The sequence below is a fragment of the Triturus cristatus genome, chromosome 11, assembly GCF_964204655.1.
Source record: "Triturus cristatus chromosome 11, aTriCri1.1, whole genome shotgun sequence".
NCBI classification, from domain to species: Eukaryota; Metazoa; Chordata; class Amphibia; order Caudata; family Salamandridae; genus Triturus; species Triturus cristatus.
Window position 1 is genome coordinate 1,034,900,769 of NC_140594.1, and position 23,271 is coordinate 1,034,924,039.

The following is a 23,271-nucleotide window of genomic DNA, read 5'->3' on the forward strand; positions in this document are numbered from 1 at the left end:
GGTTTCACCCCTCTTCAGCCAGGATAGCTTGACTCCAGTGGCGTAGTGAGCACGGGACCCACGTCTTGGCATACCCTTACCACATAGGGCGAACAGGAAAACACACAAGATGATGGACGGAATGTTGCACATTGGCCAAACATTCACCCCCAGTCACAGATCTGGGTTCAATCCATCGTTATTTTGCTCACCATGCCACCCCAGTTCAGACATGGTCATATGCAAATCAGTCTTGACCCTTTGCCTCATGGGAACAGTCCATCCCGAACTGCCAAGCCATGTCTTCCCTGGACCGCAATCAAGCATCCTAGGTTCCGGTTTCGGGGTTTAGGAGGACCTGGCTTGGCAGTTCGGGCTGGACTGTTTCCATGAGGCACAGGGTCAAGACTGATTTGCATATGGCCGGGTTCAAACTGGAATGGCACGGTGAGCAAAAAAACGATGGATTTAGGCCCAGATCTCTGTACTGGGGTGAATGTATGACATTGTTCTGCATTCTGTCCATCAACTGTTGTTTTTGCATTTGTCACCCCGAGTGGGACGGGTATGCTCAGACGTGAGTCCCGTGCTCTCCATGCCACTGGAATCAAGCTATCCTGGCTGAAGAGGGGTGAAACCCCAAAACCGGTCCTAGGATGCTTGGTTCCAGTCCAGGGAGGACCTGGCTTGGCAGTTCGGGCTGGACTGTTCCCATGAGGCACAGGGTCAAGACTGATTTGCATATGGCTGGGTTCACACTGGAATGGCATGGTGAGCAAAAAAACAATGGATTTAGGCCCAGATCTCTGTACTGGGGTGAATGTATGACATTGTTCTGCATTCTGTCCATCAACTATTGTTTTTGCACTTGTATATAGGGGGCAGCGTCAAAATCAATGGGTGTTGCAGTGGAACGCCTACCGCAACACCCACTGCCCACCCCTTTCACACTAAGTATAGCGCGAAAGGGGGCCTTATTTACAAGGCAGCATTAAGCCACGTCAAGTGACTTAACTCTGCCTTGTAAATAAGGCAAAGGCCCTATCGTCACGGAAACGTCACAAAAAGTGATGTTCCCGTGGCGATTGGGGCTTGTACATATTCCCACAGTTTTCTGGTTTAGTAATTTGTATAAAACATTTACAGGCAATATTATAGACCAGCAATGCACATTGGGGGATTAGAGCGGGTGGGCATATAGACACACCCTAAACCTATCGACTATTCTTCCCAAAATGGTGTCAACACAGATGCCAAATGTGATCCCATGAATTATGTCAACAATGCTGTAAGTTGAGATGTGGTCAGTGTTTTGTAGTCACGAACAGTGAATAGTGGGACAAGTTATGGCTTGCACAGCTTACCATAATTGGGAAATGTCATATTTTTTATTTTATTTTGCATTGTAACTATAATGTCACTATAACTGTTTTGAACGGAAAGCATAATGTATGCATAAGTCAAGGAAGATATGCCTTTGTAAAGACTAAGGCTGACACTTTTGTCTTGGCCCTTTGGGACTACCAGTCAATTTAGAATTCCTAAGAGTGTTACCTTTAACTTTGGTTGTAGAGTAAACACCAGTTTATGCTTGAATGGTTGTGCATGAGAAAGGGTACTAATGGACATGGACTAAATCTTTAGAGCAAGGAGAGAAATATAGTTTATGTTAGGTTGGGTGGAAGAAGGTTCTCTTTTCCTCTGATCCTGAAATGCTCTGACACACGTTGCGCCTTCCCACAAGAAATCAAGGGACAATATTGCATTATATAGTGTTGTCTAGAAATGATCAAAGGCATCTTATGCACAGTGTCTTTTCACTGTATAGGGTACGCTACACTGCAGTTGGGGGCACAGGTACAACCTGATCCAGTTTAAACCTACACTTCTGAGTACAGGCTTAGTCTCACAGAGTGGTGTCCCCCTCCTATTCTCACATAGTGCCTGCAGGCCTAACAAATCCTTGGCAGGTGGGTCTCAAGCCCTGGAAGCAGGTATTCATCAGTACAGAGACTAGCAGTGAGGCCAGAGGAGATCCATGTTTACTGGGTGCTCGTAATGAATCCTTAAGGAGAAATCAACATGGTGCAACTACACTACAAGCGACCAAAAGCGACAAAGGCCAGCTAACCTGCATATTCAAATCTCCATCCATGAAACACGACACATGAAACAGAAATTGCAGTCTGACAAATTAAACTTTTAAAAAAAAATTTAGCCTGGGTTGGTGGACTTTTGTTTCTGAATATTATGTTATGTTATTACTTTCTCCTTATACTGCCTGTAGATTCTTCAACTCTGTGGCACATCTTTGACAGTGCTCCACTCTGGGCGGTGTTCCTGCTGGCTTTTTCCCAGTGTTTGTGATACATTCTTTTATATTTTCATGGATACTGACATAGAACTCTTAACAAGCTTTACATTTACCTTTCATGCACAATAACAGTATTCCCACGCAAAATCCTGGCACTGGAGAAATAGCATATGAATAACCTGAAATATCCTTTCTACACAGATATTGCACCAGCTAAATAAAATAAGAATACACAAGATGTTTTATCATGGGGAGATGAGGCTGAATGAAAAGCTGTAGTAGTTTGTTTGGAATGAAAAGGGGACCTTGCCTCTTACCAAAAAGAAGGCTATGAAGAGTCAGTTAACCGGTACTTTCAATGTTTCACTCTCTTGGTATTATAACTCCCTTAGAAATATAAGCATTAGCTTGTTGATTAGCAGCACTCAAACCCTGGCTATATTGACATTGTCTATTGGTGGAGTATTCATGTATAGTCTTATTCTTTATAATAAACAGTTGTGAGACATTAGCGCATATTTGCTCTATGAGTTAAATCAAGTTTGTCCATTAAATCCATTGGGAACGTCTTTCATATATGCTGATCAATCGTACTGATTCAAGAGGCATCTCTTTAAATTGAACTGCAATGTAAAGCTGGTACACAAAATTCAACAAGAACATAGCACAGCCAATTTCCACAAACAGCATGGACAGATATAAAATAAGAAATAATTGGCAATGATGAAGCTTGGAACCCAAAAGCAATGTCCCTGCATGAGATTGAGTGTTGAAGGATGTCTCCAAATAAGGAGTTATCTCAGTGGCACCTGCTGTCTCTCTTGCAGTAGTTGACAATGCAGGAAGATCCGAAAGTGACGTCACCATGAAAGCTGGTCTGCTTCTTGTTACATATCCTGCTGCCTGAGTGAATGTTGAAGTTAACTTGGTCCAGGGCAATGTTGCAGATGTCTCAAATTGTGCATCATAGTTATTCATTCTAATATGGACAGGGGAAACAAATTCTGTTGAAGTCATTTGAGGTGTGGTTGTCAGAATGGTAGTAGTCATATGAAGTGTTTGCAGAACAGTAGTAACAATGTTAGTTGTCATAATGGAGGTGATTTGGGGTGTTGGTGATGTGACATGGCTGCTGCTTTGAGAAACAGTCATCAATCCAGCTGTGGTAAGCCGAGGCTTTGTTGGTGAAAAAGTTGTCATTATTTTAGTGGTTTCTGACGAAACAATTGTACTAGTTTGCGTCGGAGTGGATAACGTAATTGTAGTGATGTGAGGTAGTGTTCCCACAATGTTTGCAGTGGTTTGTCGAATGGTAGTGAAGAACAGTGTCGTTGTTTGTGGGGTGGTTGACACATAAATGTTAGAATTTGTGGGCAAGGAAGTTAAAGTGTTTATAGTGGTTGTTAGCATTTTTGTTGTTGCCATTTGTAGGGTTGTGGGCATAATAGTTGTGAGGTGAGGACTTGTTTGCATGATGGCTGTAGATATTTGTGGGGTTGTAGTCATAACAGTTGTAGCTACCTGATTGGTTGTTTGAAGTATAGTTGTAGGGACCTGAGTAGTTGGCATGATTATTGCAATGACTGATCTGGTGGTAGGTCTAACCGGAGTTGTAACTTCTACTGTTGGGAGCCATGTTGTGGTGATTTGAGGAGTTGGTGGGGTTGTTAGAATGACAGTTTGGGTGCTTGTAGGAGGGTTTGGAGTTACTGTTGTAGTGGATTCTGCTGTTGTTGGTTGTATTGTACTGATGTGAGGACTTGTTAAAATTAATGTAGTTTCCATTTGGTTTGTTGTTGGAATTGCAGTTGTACTTGGTTCAGTAGTCATCAATGTTGTTTTTCCGATAGTAGAAGGAAGGATTGTAGTGATTAATGTCGTTGTTGAGGGGTAGCTGGTGGTTTTAGTGGTCATTTTCTCTGTTGTGTGTATTTGTAGAGGTGCTCGGACAGTTGTGGCTAGCACTGTAGTTGCAAGCGTTGTGAGAACTGGTAAAGTAGTCAAACAAATTAATTGGTCTATTGTTAATGATGTGACAGTTTTCCCTTTAAGATGTTCAGGATTTGCACACAGCACCTTATTTGCAAATTTCACTTTCTTGGCAAATGTCTTCATCCAGTTCAATAGATAATGCAGTCGGCAGTCACATAACCATGGATTATCACTAAGGTAGATTGCAGAAAGTTTGGTCATGGGCTCAAGAAGGCCATATGGGATATTCTGCAAATCATTTTTACGAATGTAAAGTTTTTGTAACTTGGGAAGAAATGAAAAAACATCAGCATCAAATGATTTTAGTTTATTTATTTCCAGGTTTAATTCAATCAGGCTAGCCAGCCCAGTGAAAGCTGTTTTAGGCAGGACTTTTATTTGGTTTTTAAAAAGTGACAGTTTTTCTAAAGATGTAAGGTTCTTGAAGACCTCACGTGGAAGGGTTGTCAGCCTATTGTCACTGAGATCCAGCTCAGAAAGATGAGGCATGCTGTCTATCATGTTGTCGGGGAGAATTCTGAGCTGGTTAGAATTAATCTTTAATTGTTTGATTTTGTTTAGACCAAAGAATACCTCACTTGGGAGCTCCTCAAATAAATTTCCATCTAAGAAGAGCTTTTGCAGATTCTTCAGTTTAGGTAGCAGACTACTTGGCAATATCGTAATTTTATTTTTGGCGATGTTGAGCTCTATTAGGTTGCCCTGGTTGTCCAAGACACCATCCGGAAGATTGCTCAGCTTATTTTCATTCAACCTTAGGACTTTCAAATTATGGAGCTTGCTGAAATGTTCCTTTGAAATAGCTGTAATCTGATTTTTGGCTAAATGTAAGAAAGTTAAATTAAGAAGGGCGTTGAAAATACCATCTGGGAGGGAAGGGATTTCATTCATATTTAAGTAAAGTTCTTCTAAGTTCACAAGGCCATCAAACAATTCTTTCTCTAATGAATTGATCTTGTTATTTTTAAGGATCAGCTTTTTTATATTTTCTAGGTCCGTGAAGACTCCTGGCTTAACTTCTTCTAGATCTTGGTCTCCTGATATTTCAAGTTCGTGAAGATTTGTCAAATTGTTGAATGCACCAATGTCAATTTTTGTTATTTGGTTTCCCAGAAAACTTAGTCGCTGTAATTGAGGCACGGTCACGAAGGCTCCTTTCTTGATATCTGAGATTCCTGTATACACAAAGAACATTTCAGTAACATTTGGATTTATGGACTTTGGAATCTCTGTGATCTCTTTTTTTGAATATACCTCCTGGTTGTCTTTTGGGCAATCATATTCATTCATGCAGGGTGTTGCTCCATTGCATGTCTGGAACAGGAGAAAAACTGGGAGCAGGAAACTCAGCAGCATCTTGAAAAGAAAAGAAAGATTTTTGTTAGCATATGAGTTAAGACTCAGAGTCAACAAGTAGGTCAGAAAGTGAACAGGAGATTAGGTTAGGACTTTAGTGTAACACCAGTGTGATGTCAAAAGTAGCTTCTTCTCATCTTACCATTGGCATAAATACAGATATGCAATTGCGGAATTGAACAGTAGGTGCAATCAGTGATTGGTGATTGAGATCTCGAGCAGTAAAGCAGTATTACCTCAATATTTCTAAAGTAACATTTTTAATTTTAAGACGTCTAAGTGTTACGTCTTAAAAAATGTAAATATTCAAAATGTTGGCTATAAAAAATATTGAAAACCAAGAAAAAGGGGAAGGAGATATCAGGGAAATAGCGAGAAAAAGAAGACAGCAAGGTAGAAAACACGCAGAGATCATGTCTAGACCTGTGAGGAATAGAGAAAAGAGGAGGAGAATATCAAAAACAACTCAAATAACACAAGAGGGGTCAGAGAAAAATGAAAAAGGAAGGGAATTGAAAAAAGAGGTATCAGGGTTCACATGGGTGGGTGTTTGGAGGTGGAGGGGGGAGTAGGGCCTCAAAGTGTTTTGAGGTCAACAGTGAAAAGTATCTGAACTGGAACCTGGCACTGGATGGTTTGGGCTGCTAAGGCAGTGTTGAGTTTGGAGTAAACTTGACTGCAATGAGAACAAGCGCATACAGTTCATGAGAGACAGGAATGATATTGGCTACAGATCGATTTGCAACCACAGCGTGAGGAATTTGTGATGGCTCCTCTGTTGCCAAGTGAACTATCCTTATGAGTATTTGTGGGATAATCTTGGGTGGATCGATGTAGGTAAAATGTATGCATCTGGTGATATGTCTCTTGAAAATGTGGATGCCTGCTGTGGTCGTTGTGGTAGTTGTCGAAAAAGAGTTGAATGGATGCATAGTTTATAAGCAGATGGAAATGAGTGAATAGTGTTGGGAGGAAAGATGGTGGGACTAGGGATAGAGGTCTGGGAAGTGGAAGAGGAAGGAAGATCATTTTGGTTTTGAATGGGTCCAGGATGACATATGGCAGAACTATCCAATTTAAATTCACCTGAGGCAGAGGCTTACTTGCGCCTCCACTAGTGGAATTAATGATAGGAAATAAAGGAATATTTGTATCTCACCCTTGAAATGATATTTGGGATAAAGTATCTCCTGTGTACATTATAGGATACTGCAAGTCACCGTGAAGTTCCATGATCATATGCCGGAACAAGGCCAAAGGCCAAGTTCTTTTATATAGTTATGGAAAACCGAGGTAACTTGCAATATCCTTACTGTGTACAGCAAGGGGTACTTTATTCCTTATACTACATGGTCACACAATCACCTTTCCTTCAAATCACTTAAATCCTTGGGGTGTAGCTTTTTCATATGAAAGAGAGTGCATGTTTGCAAACATGAAGAATAAAAGTAGAATCTCTAGTGCAAAACTAAACACACAAATAAACTGTTAGATAATTGTTTCAAAAAGATAGCAGAATCAATTTAATACAAGCCAGTTTTTTTTAAAGGCACAGTACCTCAGAATGTGTAGACACATGCAGAAAGATTCAAACTTTTCTGTGACTACCTAAGGAGTGCAAAAAAGAAATATATTGCCATACGTTTCTTCTTTCTGCTTGTCACTATAAACTAGAATAACAGCAGATGAAAGAAAATCAACATTTTGTTTTGTTCCTTAAACAGCTGCTTTTATTATGCTCCCTGACCTGACAATCCCATGCCTGATGGCTCTGGCATCAGGCATTGTAATGTCAGAACTCAACTATAATAAGCTATTACAGTTGAGTTCTGATGTCATTTCTTTATGAAAGGTGACTGGGTGTGTCTCAAGTCACAAATTAGATTAGGGTTTTCATACAGGGATTGTAGAATCCCATGCATTATAGTACTATACTCCAGTGCATTATTGTAAGATTAATAGTGAGTTGGTATGAAGCCAGAATAGGAGAGGCACAAGCACAGATCTCTGAGGACGCCCACTGGTTGAGGAGTGAGTGTTAATTCTTCAAACGTAAAACCACTAAGTATGACTGAAAACATAGACAGGAGACCAAAAGTGAGGTCAAACGAGTGATTCCTGTTTTGATCAATGCAATAAAGTCAGAGGTGTATACAGGGTGGTCTTGGTGGAATATAGCTTGTAGAATCTCGATTGTAGCTGGTTGGATGTTCTGTATTAAGTCATTCTGTTTAAAACCAGATGGTCTAGGAATTTCAAAAAGAACAAGTGGAGCAAGAGTGGGTGCTGGTTTCTCAAGGGGGACTGGCCTTAAGAGGTTCTCTTGATTATGGTCACAAGCTCAGCAGTTCTCAAGCAGAGGGGTAGGCATCAAGAGGATAGAGTCAGTGGGAGAAAAAAGGTAACTACAAGAATAGTAGGTGTTAGACCTGTCATCCTTAGGGTGGTCTTACCCCCAGCCTTTTGCCTCACATTTTTGCTGATTCTTTTTGTTGGCCTTAGGACTCTGAGCACTTTAGCACTTCTGACCAGTGCTAAAGTGCACGTGCTTCTCTCCTAAACATGATGACATTGGTGTATACCTGACGGGCATAGTTGATGTACTAGTAAGTCCCATGTAAAGTGGTACACAATATACCCAGGGCCTGTACTTCAAATGCTACTAGTGGGCCCTGCAGCACTAGTTGTGCCACCCACACAAGTAGCCTTTCAAACCTGTCTCAGGCCCACCACTGCAGTTTACTGCCACTTTGACTTGGCATTTAAAATTACTTACCAATCCTTAAACTCCCCTTTTATTACAAATAAGTTACACCTAAGGGAAAGTGCGACCGTCATGGCTCGCGGGTGGCGGTGCGCACGGGTGGGCTGGCAGGGTACGCACGGTAGGCAGTGCACAATGTAAAAAAAAAATAATAGAAACAATTACCTTGCTGACGATCTTGCGCCTCTGCTCCTGCTCTCCTCATCAGACTCGAGGAGCAGGAAGCACAGCCAGACTCCCCTGACTAATAACAACGCTGCAATGCAGCATTGAGATTGGTAAGCATCCAGGCTCCCCTGAACAATCACAGTGCTTCAATGCAGCATTGTGATTGGTCTGAGCATCTTGGTTCGACACTCAGCCAGGAAATGGAGGCCTGGGGATGTTCTCCATGCAGGCTGTAATGCAGCCTGCATGGAGAGCAGGGAAAGTGCGCATAACTGTTTTTGGCACCCCGAGATGGCCGGCCAAACAGTCTTGTGCAATTAGGAGTGGGCAAACCACTTCTACAGAACCATGCTCCGAGAGCAGAGCAGCCCGCCCACCTGCAAAAAAGCACGAAAAGCAGTACTGGCGTAAACAAGAAATTATAATAACCTAAAGTTATTATCTTTTCATGTTTCCTATACTTTGCACTGCTTAAAAGCAGTGGGGCGACACCACTGCTAAGGTAGGCCTTAAGTAACCCTACTGGCAGGATGATATGTAAGTTAAAGATCGGACATGTTCCTTTATGTTTTGCATGTCCTGGTAGTGAAAAACAGCCTATTTTGTTTTTCACTACTTTGAGGCCTACCCTTCTCCTAGGCCAGCATTGGGAATTTCTTAATACACTTTTAGGAATAGCTTTTCAGTGTGTCATATGATAATTTGTCATGATTATTATTTATCATGTGGTAATGATAAATCCTCTGTACTGGTGTAGTAAAGTTAGATTTAACATTAGTGTTTTAGAAATGCCACTTTTAGAAAGTGGACATTTGTCTGTACTTACTGCTCTTTGTCCCTGACAGTCTGTCTCCGTCTGAGTTGGGTGACCGACCGCTACACTTTGAGCAGTCCCTCTAGACATCCACAAACACAGGAAGGTGAGGCTCATCTGCATTCTGAACACTCATCTGCATTCATCTGCATTCTGATGGATTTTCCTGAGCAGGGAGGAATGGGAGAGGCTGACACACACAGGGTGGTGTTATATCCACACACAAAGGAGAAATTATCCCCCACAGATAGCCTTGAAGACAGGTCTGGGTTGAAAGGGATCCTTATGCACTTCAGAGAGCTCCTTTGAAGTCATCCCCTACATCAAAGACACTTTTGGGTATAAGTACTGGGTCTCTGACCCTCCAAAAGCAGATACTTCTAAATCTTGAACTAAACCTCTGTCAGAAGGACTGCTGTGCTGCTTCAAGTATTAAATTGGACTTTTTTTCTGGAAGGCCAGCTATTCTGATTGTTGCGATCAAAGACTTAAACACTGCTGTGAGACTCTGCCATTTGAGAGTCCGGCAGCAAACATTTGACCAGAGTCAGACTGTGCCTGAATGCCAGCTTGCACTGCTCAATAACAAGCGTTCTGTCAGGCGAGATATCGAGCCCCTTTTTGCCTTGCTCAAGATCAGTTCATGCCTTGTGAAAAGAGCGACTGCTTCCGTGTATAAAGACAAAGCACCCTGCCTCTGCTAAAGATGAAGTACCTATGAGGGAGACCTAATTTCTGACCAGGAGTGTTGCTGGGCAACGTTGTACCCCGCCTACACGTCAGAAAGGAAGCCCCTGCAGCGCTGCACCAGAACGGCTCAGCACAGTGCTGCATTTGTCCCTATAAAGGAAAACACCGCATCAAGAGCTCCATCTACGAGGCCCCTAACGCTGGCAGCTCTTCTTGTTTGCTACAGCGCCCGGATAAGGTACTGAGCATGGATGGACCCGGGAGGTACCTTCAGCTGACCACGCACTCTCTTGTAGGTGGCTGAGACTGCCTATGTGAAATGGTCTCAAGGGACCAGTTGAGAAGCTCTCCGTACTAGTCACCACTGGGCATTGATTTATCAACACGTGTGCAGCCGCATGGCTGACAATTCATCGCTTGGATCCTACCCGTGGAACCTGGCTGGCGTGAATGTATATAAACTGCCAAAGGCGAGTGTTCTTTCAAAACTCATCTCTTTAAGCACTGTGATTTACCTATATTTCAAAAATGCTCATATCTTGAAAAGTATACATTGGATTTTTAGCATTTTGGCCTTAATGTGTTTATAATATAACAACCTATTTTTACAAAACGGTGTGGAGTCTTTTTATGGTGTAATAATTGTGTTACTGTGTGGGTGTGTTGCACAAATACTTTACACATTTGTTCTTTTGATAGGCCTGTCTGCTCTGTGCCAAGCTATCAGAGTGTGCGCATAGGTTATCTTAGTTGTGCATCTAGCTTACCCTAACTAGAGTGGTGTGTTCTGCCTGGTGTGGGTGCATACCTCAGCCAACCAGAAGCCCCATTTCTAACAGTAGAGGAGAGGAAAGTTGAGTGTAAGTTAGGTAAATGGGTTCAGAAGGTGAGGATTAGTTGGCATATGGGGCAAAATCTGTAGGTAAAGTAGGGAAAGTGTACTAAGCGACACAGGGGCTTTGGCATGCCAGGGAGTGCAAATATTTGTGTTGCAGAGGGCAAAGTGGTAGACTGAGCAGTCAGATGAGCTGTGTTTTGATGGGTAATTTCTTGTCTGAGAGGGATGGTTATGTGACAAAGAGCTGTGGAAAGGCAGCAGTAGTAAGTGGTTCCCGGTTGCTGGAACTGGGGGTTATTTTAACAAGAACTGCCGCTAACTAGGATCAGCGGTTGTTAGCGGCAGTTTTCTTAACACGGCCTATCACTGAAAACTATCGCCCTGTTAGCCATGTCGTTACAATATGTCTCTACATAGTGATAGTATCAGCTAGGTGCAGTGAAACCTGCTGCTAACACTAGCATCAAGGCAATACAAATTTTGACGTTAGCGATAGAAATGTGACGAAAGAACAATTAGCGGCAAAGAAAACTCATGTTAGTCAGCCCAACGTAACTTTTTTTGCCTATAAGTCCACCTCCAATGAAAAAGGTCAAATAAAAACAATGGAATGCGGAATGGAGCAGCCAGGGCCCAGTGCAGCACAGATCAACAACCCCCCTAAATCCCCCAACAGCCAGGATGACCAGCCAGAGTCCCAGGGGAAGAGGAAATGCAGATTCAGGGCTACATTTATGAAAAAAGGCGCATCGCTGGGAAAAACCAGTTATGCATTACTTTTCATAGCACCCTCCTTGCAACAACATGGGAGCCAAAACCTTGAAAGCACGGACAGTCCACAGGGCCCAGCGGCCCCGCTGGGCCTGCGTCTGTGACCCGGAGTGGGTCACAGTTGCTGGCCCGTGGCTGTAGACATTGAGGCATCGGCGATTGCCCTTACCTGGTGAAGTCTGGCAGGTCGCATGGAGACACGTTGCTGACCTGTGTGAGTAGACCGGCTGGCGCCCCTTGGAGCTGTGAACAGTAGAGGCACTCCTGCTTCCCAACGTAAAAGTCTTAATTTTATTAAAGACACGGAGATGATTATAATCCCACCTCAGCTCTTTAACATGTGTTTTTTCTCCCCCCGTCAGCAGCTGCAGCATTGCCACCTTCCTCCTACACATGGTCTTCAGCTAAGCAACGTCTCTACGTTTTATTTGCCTTCTTCAGTACCTCATGGATGTGGGTCTTCAATCTTGGCGTCTGCACGAGGACTCCTGTTTATAGATCTTTGCCAGAACCTCACTATGTAGACTTTAGCTAGTCTTATTGTTCTTTTCATTTTCCCTTTATTTTCTGGTCCTGTCTTACTACTCGCACAAGAAAAGAGGGCTGTTCGCAGTCAATTTGTCTGTTATACTTGGACCATTCACGTGATTGGTTAATGTTACAATGACACAGTGTTCTTCCATTCACCAGCTTGTCGGTCGGCATTTTGGGATATGTAGTTTGTGTTTATCTTGACTGCTGCTATTAAATTTATGCAAGATTAGAAAAAATAATACTTGACCTCATGGAACAAACGGACATTCTAGAATGTTTATGGTTGGTGATTGTTAGAGAAGTACAACTGGGCAAAGAGAACTGTTCTTTTCACCTGTCGGCCCCTATTTAGATGGTACACACCTAGCTCATTGCCTTGCCTTTCTAAAGAAGTCCCAATGTTGGGCAAGAACACTTTCATTAGCGCTCTTAAAATGTAAACTGGAAAGAGTTTTGCAATTGTTATGTGTAGTCAAGTACGTTCGTTGATGCAGTTCTGCCAGGTTTTCGCATAAAAATGCATTATGGGCTTGTTTATTTTGAATGTTTTTGAGATTCTTGTCGCCACTCCACTCTTCCTCTGGTCCTTAAAACTCTGAAATGGATGGAAGTGATCCTAAGGGGCATACTATCGCCACCGGAGCCTCACTTTTTTTGACTCTCCGGTGACGTAGCGCCATTTTCAATATATACATGATGGCGTTAAGCCACTTAGCGTGACTTAACACCACCTTGTAAATATGCACCTTTCTGCTGCAGTCCTCTGTTGCAAAGGGGCATGCAATGGGTGTTGGGGTGGTCGTTCCACCGCAACAACCATGGCTTTTTGACGCTGCCCCAGATTTACAAGGAGGTGCAAAAACGAACACTATGCAAAAGCATGCATTAGAATGGCGCACGATAAGAACAGCTTTTTTGCCTCCTCAGTTTTCATTTTTCTGTGTTCTGCATTCTGCAGCACACATAGAAAGATCAAAAAGCCATTAATGATTTTTTATGTGCAGGAAGGGACACCTTCCTGCACATAAACAATTATTCCCTTCAACTTTGGTGCAAGGGTAGCTGCGTTGGCACTAGGCAGCCAATTTTCGCACCAGTACTGGGGAAGACACAGGGGCGCGAGGTATTGTAGTAAATACGGCGCATCCCTGCATTTTCAAAATGTCGGAGCATGGCGCTGCCAGATTTGGCGAAGCTCCGCGCTTCAATATTTTCTAATGAATATGCCTCGAAGAATGGAGTCTTTGACTGCAGATTCACCTGGGCTGTTTATTTATCAATAATGGAATCTAACACATTAGCACAGATTTACTAAGGCATTGAGCCCCACCTAAATTGTTGCAAATCAATTCAAAGCCTACTTGTACTAATTATCTGGAGCAAAAGGTGTTGGAAAGGTGCCTTTTTTCTGCGAAACCCCGCCTCCCACCGTACTGCTTTGTTTCTTTTTGTGTTAAGAGTGGGTTACTGGTGTAGATCAGTGCAAGCTCCCATAGGTTTTGATGCAAATCCCAATCCACTAAGATCGGGCTTTGCATTAAAAGCACTTTCTTGAAGAAGTCATCAAGAAGCGGAAATGTATTAATTTTTCCAAAAAGCCCAAGCATTGCATGTGTGCTGCTCTGTACAGTACATATACAATACATGTGACCCTTCTGAGATTGTCTAGGCATAGGAATTTGTACCTGAAGGGTGTGCCTCCAATACTAATCCCATGCACCATGGTGCAAGCATGAGCATCCTGCAAGGCAGCCTGATTAGAACACCGGCGGAGGGGATGACAGCAGCAGCAGGCCACTGTTGATAGATATGGTTCTAGATACCGCTCTGTATTGTGTTTTCCCACTTGTACAATGGCATAACATAAGCCCCCGAGCTCCCCCGACCAGGTACCAATTAACAAAGCCCTTTTTTGAATATGCAAATGCTGTTTTCTAAATGGTTGGTAAATAGCAATAATCCGAGGCTCCTCGTGCGCGTTTCTAAAACTGCATCAAATTCTATTGCCTACATTTTGGTAATTTGTTCCAATACAGTAAATTGATGAAAGTTCAGCATATCATTTTGGTATATATGATATATTTGATAATCCATGCAGAATTCCAAGCCTCAAATGAATAGGAATCCTCAATGGGATTCTTTATAATTTCTAATTACAAATGTTTTGGAAAATGTTTTGGTTTTTGAAAGATTTGAGAAAAATTTCTTTGGGCCCAATTCACAGAACTAACTTAAGTCAAATTCCTAAACTTACTACCATTTACTCATTTTGGTATTCACAGAAGGCACTTACTCATTTTGGTATTCACAGAAGGCACTTACTCATTGATGAGTAAGTGCCTTCTGTGCATACCGAAATGAGCACTTACTCATTTCGGTATGCACAGAAGGCACTTACTCATCAATGAGTAAGTGCCTTCTGTGAATACCAAAATGAGTAAGTGCCTTCTGTGAATACCAAAATGGTAGTAAGTTTAGGATTTTGTCTTAAGTTAGTTCTGTGAATCAGGCCCGATGTGACCACATAGTTGACCAACACTAACATAAAACTGAAAGCTGTACAAAAAGGGATTTCAGCAGTGAAGAAGAGAAGACATAGAGGGCAGTGGGTGTGGGTGGCACAAAGCCATGTCTTCATTTTTTATATTTGTGTAGGAGGGGGCAAAGGAGGGAAGGGATTCTCTAAAGAGGGATTTGTGTAGGTGGGATGGAAGGACGTCGTTTTTTTTTCTTGTCTGGAGCAGTGGAGGACAAATGCAGAAGGTAGGGGGGCTGGGCACCTGGAGTTGTATTATCAACAGTGCCCCAGGGTCGCAATAGACGCTTGAGCCCACAAAGCACTTTGGTATTACAGAAGGAGACGCAGATGCTAGTGGTATAGTTCATGCCAGTGCTCATGTAGCGCTGGTGCAACCTCAAGGGTGCTTTCCTTCATTTGCATGGGAATATGGACCCATACAATGAGGAAACTGTTTGGGGGCTATTTACGAAGGTAAATCAAGTGGGGCTATTCACAAAGGTAGAATTATGCATGTTTAAATGTACACTTTGTAGTAAATTTACTACATTTGGCTATTCGCCATTTCTGACTGTAAATCTGCTACAAAGTGTAGACTTACATGTTGCCACCCACTGAATTGGGGTGCAGCCAAATTTAAGAGGGTCAAGTTATAACTAGTAACTTTTCACACATATGAGTAGTTCTCCATCTTTGGGGCAGAGATCTCCCTACGTAATGACCAGGAAATGTTTTAAAAGATTATTAATCTTTAAAAAACATTTGCAAAAATATTTTTCTGTTCAATATTACTGTAAATGAATTTTAAATGTAGAACACAATAAAAAATGCAGCAGCACTATTGACTTAATTTTGAATAAAATATTTAATTAGTTTAAATATATTAAATTAAATTAAAATTGTTTATGTAAAGATTTATATCTAGTGGTTTAAAAAAAAGCTGGGAAATGGACCACACATGTGTTGGCTGAAACAGTGATTTGAATATCTATAACCATATATGTGTAAAGTATAATATCTTATGAGATGCGAAGCCTCGAGTGAACCATTATGACCCTCTCCTTTCTCATCAGCATCAATGCATTTGTTCATGTTTATTTGTTTTAATAAAAAGTATTTAGCCATAACCAAGATACAAGGGGTTACATTTGTACAGCAAAGCAAAACAACACTGAAGAGATTGTGTGACTTTTAGGAGAGTTGCTTCCCTACATAAAGTCCTTGTTACATGCAATCTGTGAAGCAGTAAAAAGTGTTTTTCTCGTGTTAATTTTGTTGGCTTTCGCAATAATCTCGAATTTGACATTTGCACAGTCGTGTGAATGTTCTTTTATTAGGAGAGTTGCTCTAAATAACACAGATTGTTGGGCTGCGTTTATTTTCACTGCCAAGGAACATATAGTTATATCTATCTGGTTATATGACACAATATTGAGAACAACAATATCAAAATACAGAAATATCACCAGAAAACTATTGCTCTCAAAAACATTGTATTCCTATATTTAAACAAAAAACACAAATATTGACTACAAAAATATTGCTGTTAAAATACCTACAATACCCAAATATTGAAAACAAAAATAAAGACATGATATCGCGTCAATGTTAAATATATTGAACACTACACAAATATCACAAATATAATTATCAATAACCATAATATTGTTAACAATAAATAAAAACACCAAGCAAAATTCAATAACCTACTAATTTAAAATACTGTAAACTACTGACATATTTAAAAATATTTAACAAATAAACACAAAGTGACATTAAACTACATGTACAAAAAGTAACATTAAACCAACATTAAATCAAAATGTTAACATTAAACCAATCATTACAACACCCATAATGCATATTTATTTATCAAAACAATACTTTTATGCAAATAAGTTTTGAAGGCTGTAACTTCAAAATAAATATATTTTAATTATAATTCTAAAACTGGAGGCTCTTTTTGTATTATGCCATTATTGGAATTTTTTATTAACACTTCGACCTATGCACTTCTCCGTACAGCATACAATGGCAGAAAATGTGCATTAATTTAGTGAATTACTATGTTTCCCTCTTTTATGTGTTTGCACTGTTTAGGGTGAGAATCACAATGGTCTGGTTAAGTGATCAAGGATTCGGCTGAAGCGCGTTGTGTGGTAACTTTTACAATAAACTGGATTATCCTGCTTGCACCTCTTGTTGAATGTCGACTTCTTTGTGCTGGGGTTGAGGCGGGATTGACTCAAGAGTGGCACATTGCCACTGCCCACTGGGGCTGGACGTTTGTCATATGTAATACATATTCAGTATGTATAATCCATTATGTGGCACTGCATATATAATGGTTTCAGGGATCTCTTAATTTGGGCTCAGACATGGTGTTGAAACACGTGGAGTGTGCTGCTCAATAAACCTTAAAACCAATTATCTGCTGAGAGTGCACTTGTATTTTCTCTTGGAGCTTGGAGTTTGACGATTCGGTTGTTACCAAGCCCCACACCCAGTCACGCACTGCTCTTGGGGACTAAGAGCTAGCTGACGTGGGATATATATATTGGTTCTGGGGACTGGATCGTGGAGAGACCGTTGTCAGAAAGGATTACGAAATATATATATATATATATATATATATATATATATATATATATATATATATATATATATATATATATATATATATATATATATATATATATATATATATTCACTGAAAAAACCATAGGTTTCACACATGTTATAGTTAGCTGGACATTTTACTGATAAAAAACCAATGAAATTCCCCCGTTATAGTTACTGTAGGCAACTATAACTCACGTGACAGTAATCCTCTGCTGATGCTAATACTGTATTTAGACACTTATTTGCCCATGTCTTCTTCCATTAAATTTTAGCTATACATATATTACAAATATTTTTTTTTCCTAAAGACACATATGTCATCAGCAGAGGATTACGGTCGCGTGAGTTATAGTTGCCTACAGTAACTATAACAGGGGAATTTCATTGGTTTTTTATCAGTAAAATATCCAGCTAACTATAACATGTGTGAAACCTATGGTTTTTTCAGTGAATTTGCAAGGTTTTTTAAATGCTAATTCCTAACTATAACGTGTGTGAAACCTATGGTTTTTTCAGTGAATTTGTACGGTTTTTTAAATGCTAAGTTACTTTACACCATTTGTGGCGTGCGCGCCCACTTAACGCAGTTCGTTCCGTGCGCGCACGGTGCGCTTCGCGCACCGTGCGCGCACAGTGAGCACGCGGTGCGCTTCGCGCACCGCATGCCCACGTTACGCTAGATGGGCCATGAACGCACGATGCGCTTCGCGCACCGTGCGCACATGGAGGACATATGATGAGCATCGTTGTGACAGGTAAAATATATGTTTTATTTAGCTCTAATAAGCCATGCACAAAAGGTGCCATTCGGGCACCTTTTGCACACGGGGTGGGGAGAATGTGGATATTTTTTTTTTTTTTTTATTATTTCTTACCGTAAGCGTAATCGGCGAAATTTTCGAAAAAATTAAAATTGCCTTTTTTCACTCGGGGGATCGTTGGGGACTCCCTCGACATGGCTAGGTGCTTGGGAGCTGTGTAAACAGCCCCTTTACATGTTTTTGCACTTGGTTTTTCAACCCCCTGTCAGAGTGCGAGAGAGAAAATGGCGGCCGCCGCTTCCTGGTTTCGACCGATTCGAATGTTTACTAAGATCTAAGGGCCAATCAGAATCGCGCTCGCGCACGCCACCGTACGCGTACGGTAAGCGTACCGTAAGCGCACCGTACGCTGGCTCAGATATATATATTGATTTAAAGGCTATTTTCTCAGAATCTACTGAACAGATTTACATTAAACCTACAAAAGGCACTTCCTTGACCTGAGGACTACCTCTCTGCCAAATTTCAAGTAATTCTGTTCAGCCGTTCGGGCTGTAGCTGTGTCTAAAGGTCCTATGGAAAAATGCATGGGAAAAACGCGTTTTGGGACCCCCCTTTTATCTCAGCCCCCGCTTGACGAATCCCCCCGAGACTTTCAGGGTAGGAGCGGAGCGTACCGCCCCACCTATTTTGAAAAATTCGCGAGGATTCGTCAACCGGCGCCAAAGTTATTCAAAATAGAATGTTGCGGATTTCCTATGGAAACGTGGTCCTAACTATAACTACCTACTGGCGACCGCCAGTAGGTAATATATATATATATATATACATATATATATATATATATATATATATATATATATATATATATATATATATATATATATATATATATATATATATATATAGTTACACAAGAATAAATTACGCTGCACTCTCGTGGGCTCTGTTTTACAAGTGCATTTAATCAGGATTTCTCTTCCACTAACGCTTTTCTGTCATTGCGGCCTTGATCATGGTCGCAAGTCTGCAAACAATTATTATGGTAATTACATTTCCTTTTTATCCCTTAGTGGGAATTCTGGTACTTGTAGTATTATTAACTATTGACCTCGAAGCAATTACTGAATTTCTATCATTGTTGAATAAATATTGATCCAAAGCTAGCGGAGCTAGCAAATAAAGAGTTTGGCGAAAGAAGTGAGGGAATGCTCTTCGGAGAAGAGTTTGTGAAGGACTTATCTAGATACGTTGGCACTTACAACTCTTTACAGGAAGCCCAAAAAGATATTAAGAGGGTTTTTGGTATGGCCGGGAGGATAAGGGGTCGATTCTCCTGCCGCGGGCAAGGAATCACTCGAGGTTCTTTTTCGAGGTGATTCAGACCCTACAATTCTGGCTAAGGATATGGAGTTGGATCAAGTTTTGAGCAGGGCGGATTCTATCCGCAAAGACAGAGATCTAGAGGTCGAGGCACACAATCGGAGAGGAGAGGAAGAGCATCCTCAGGTAAAGAAAGGACAAGACCCTATTTCTAGACTTGTAAAAGTGGGCGGCAGACTAGCTCATTTTGCTATAAGGTGGAAAGAAATAACACAGGATCCTTGGGTTTTGCAGACGGTACAGGGATACAAAATAGATTTTATAGATGTGCCGGTCCAGGTAAGGTGTCCAAACTTATTGAGGTTTGCTAAAGAACTAGAGGAGTTAGTGTCTCAGGAAGTAAGAGATTTGGAGGGCAAAGGTGCAATAGAACCAGAAGAACATGTAAAAGGATGCTTTGTGAGCAACATTTTTCTAGTGGAGGAAAAGGACAAAGGCATGAGGCCAGTTATCAATTTAAGAGAACTAAATGACTGGGTGTGTTACAACCATTTCAAGATGGAGGGAATACACATGTTAAGAGATTTGTTAAGAGAAGGAGATTGGATGACGAGGTTGGATCTGAGGGATGCTTATCAAACAGTTCCTATGTGTGTCGAGCAGAGGGGTTATCTCCAGTTCAGGTGGAACAGAAGGAGATGGAGGTTCAAGAGTCTTCCATTCGGTCTGACGTCGGCTTCATGGTGTTTTACAAAGGTGATGAGACTGGTTGTGGAATGGTTGAGGTCAAGAGGTATTCAGAAGATTGTATATTTGGATGATATTTTGATAATGGCAGAGGAAAGGTGTATGGTCTTGGAGCAGACGGAGTTTGCGATAAAGGTTTTGGAGGACTTAGGGTTTGTTGTAAACAGAGAGAAGTCAAGTGTGGTAAGGAGAGGTAAAGAGAGTAAAGGAGGCAGAATGGATAACATTACAACAGTTGACCAGGTTGCTGGGTTTATTGTCAGCGTCAATTCAAGCGATTTTTCCAGCACCTCTTCATTACAGAGCATTACAGAGATCAAAAGCGTATCATTAGAGACAGGGAGTAAAGTATTCTCAGAAAGTGAGAATGAATCAGGAGACACAGGAGGAACTAGACTGGTGGTTGATGAGTTTGGAGGCATGGAATGAAAGGGCGATTTTTGGAGGGAAAGCAGAGATGGAGATAGAATTGGATGCGAGTTTGCTAGGATGGGGATTGAGTTGTGGAGGAATAACGACAGGAGGTGAATGGTCAGCGGAGGAGAAGAAGTTACATATAAATTGTTTGGAACTTCTAGCAGGGTCATTTGCGATAAGGAGTTTCCTAAAGGGGAGAGTGAAATGTTGTGTATTGCTGAAGATGGACAACATTTTGGCGGTTCGGTATGTGAACAAGTTAGGAGAACCTCGTTCTCGGGTTCTAGTTCAGTATATTCCAGGGAAGAGCAATCTGGAGGCAGATTGGAATTCAAGGAATTTGAGAGATGTGAGCGATTGGAGAGTGAGCAGGGAAGTGTTTTTGAATCTTCAGGAGAGATGGGGTTCATTGGAGGTGGACTTGTTTGCGGACAGGTTGAATACGCAGTTGAGGGAATTTTACAGTTGGAGGCCGAATCCGGAAGCGAAAGGAATAGATGCCTTCTTGCAAGAGGATGTATGCTTTTCCACCGTTCTCAATGATTCAGAGGGTGTTACTGAAGGTGAGGAGAGAGAAGGCGGATATGGTGTTGGTTGTTCCCTTTTGGCAGGCTCAAGTTTGGTTTCTAGATGTAATGGATCTGTTAGTGGAGGATCCGGCGTTGCTTCCAGTTTTTCCAGAGGTATTGATGGATGCACAGGGGAATGTTCACAATCTAGTGATTTCAGGGCAATTGAGACTTCTGGGGTGTCTGATTTCAGGAGAGTTTGGCAAGTGTCAGGCTTATCGATGGAGGCTTCGGAACTCATCTGTGGATTGTGGGCTCCTGGAACTACAAAGGCCTATAAGTCGGCTTGGCGAAGGTGGTGTGATTGGTGTTTTGAGAGGAACATGGATCCCGTTTCAGTTGATGTAGTGGAGGTTGTGAATTTTTTGTCAGGTTTGTTTAAAAGAGGATTAGCGTACACTTCTGTGAATTTGAGTAGATCAGCAATTTCGACAGGTCATGTTTTGATTGGAGGATTGCCGGTGGGTCAGCATGCGTCGGTTAAAAGAGTTTTAAAGAGTATTCGTTTGGAGATGCCCCCCAGGGCTAAATATGCGTTCCTTTGGAATGTGTCGGTTGTTTTGAAGGAGGTAGAGGGTTGGGGGTCCAATTCTACTTTAAGTTTAAAGATGTTATCTTGGAAGTTGACTATGCTTTTATGTTTGGTTTCTTTTAGAAGGGTGTCAGATATTAGAGCATTAGAGGTGACGTCTCAGTGTTACCAGCCAGAGGGTGTGTGTTTCGAGATAAGGAGGAGAACTAAGACTATGTCAAGAACTATATTTTATCCTAGTTTAGAGGGACATAGTAGTCTATGTGTGGTCAGTTGTTTAAAGGAATATGAGAAAAGAATGCAGGGTTTGAGAGAGTAAGGATGTTCACAACTTCTGATTTCTTTTAGGAATCCGTTTAAGGCGGTCTCAGCTCCTACTTTAGCTAGGTGGGTCAAGGAGGTGATGAAGAAGTCAGGGGTTGATGTGAGTATTTTCGGGGCACATTCGGTTAGGGGAGCGCTGGCTAGTAAAGCTTTTATGAGAGGATCTAGTTTGAGTGGTATTTTAAAAGCGGCTGATTGGTCTACAGACACTACGTTTAAAAGATTTTACTTTAAACCTGTGGAAAATGTGTTGGAAAGGGTTTTAGATGAGCTTTGAACATGCATAATATTGGCCTCCGGACCTTACCATAATATGCAGATTTTCCATAGTTTTAAGGGATAGAAAATCATGATTTTATTAAAGGCACGGAGGCTAATATTATCCCTCCCATGTTTTACCTTACCCTATTGACGTATTGTTGTTTTTTATTATGTAGGTCAAAGCTGAGAAGTGGAAGAAGGCATGGACTTCAAGAGCAATGGAGTTTGGATTTTTGTTTGATCATTCAAAGTTATTTAATGGAACTCTTTTTGGTTCGCAGCTGATAAAGGAAGGAAGATGGCTGCCTCTGTTGGATTCTTATGCATGTTCAATGTTCTAGATTTTTGGTAAATGTTCAGATTCTAACTATTTCTTGATGCTGCTGTGTGAGGAGCAATAAAGGATATATATGCATAATATTAGCCTCCGTGCCTTTAATAAAATCATGATTTTCTACTCATTAAAACTGTGGAAAATCTGCATTGTGATTACTATACGAGCATTGCTTCAATATGTGAGACTTTAATTTGCAAGTAATCAGTACTCTAATTAGGGAGTTCATAATTGTGGTTTCTGTCAGATATAATTTCTACAAATCCTTCCCATTTCCAGGGTTGCATCGGTACGGGAGATGTGTGTGCCAAATATATTCCTTCCCTGGTAAGGCTGTCTCTGGCATCTGCTCCATCACAGGGAAACACACACAGTCGCCGGTTGAAGTGGTTGCCTATCCGGGCTGATTTAGTCTTCAAATTTTGGTACACACACAGGAGACTGGTGTCCCTTGTATTTCCTCTGTAACAGAATTGCAGATTTTTAGCATGTCACCACATGCCTGGCACTGCAGCTGACACACATATATTATCTGCTGGCGGTCGCCAGTAGGTAGTTATAGTTAGAACCTAGTTTCTATAGGAAAAGCGTTTTGTGATTTGCTAATAACTTTGGCGTCGGTTGACGAATCTTCGCGAAATTC

The 23,271-nt window shown here is 41.4% G+C and overlaps 1 protein-coding gene across 1 annotated transcript in view; it reads right to left on the reverse strand.

Annotated features, from left to right (window-relative positions):
• Nucleotides 1-731: 731 nt before the first annotated feature.
• Nucleotides 732-23,271, reverse strand: part of LOC146785871 (uncharacterized) — a 91,199-nt gene continuing 68,659 nt past the window's right edge. The window contains exon 2 of the mRNA XM_085635246.1: nucleotides 732-5,641. Coding sequence (XP_085491372.1) covers nucleotides 2,843-5,641 — 2,799 coding nt within the window. The 3' untranslated portion in view covers nucleotides 732-2,842. The remainder of the gene's footprint in view (nucleotides 5,642-23,271) is intronic.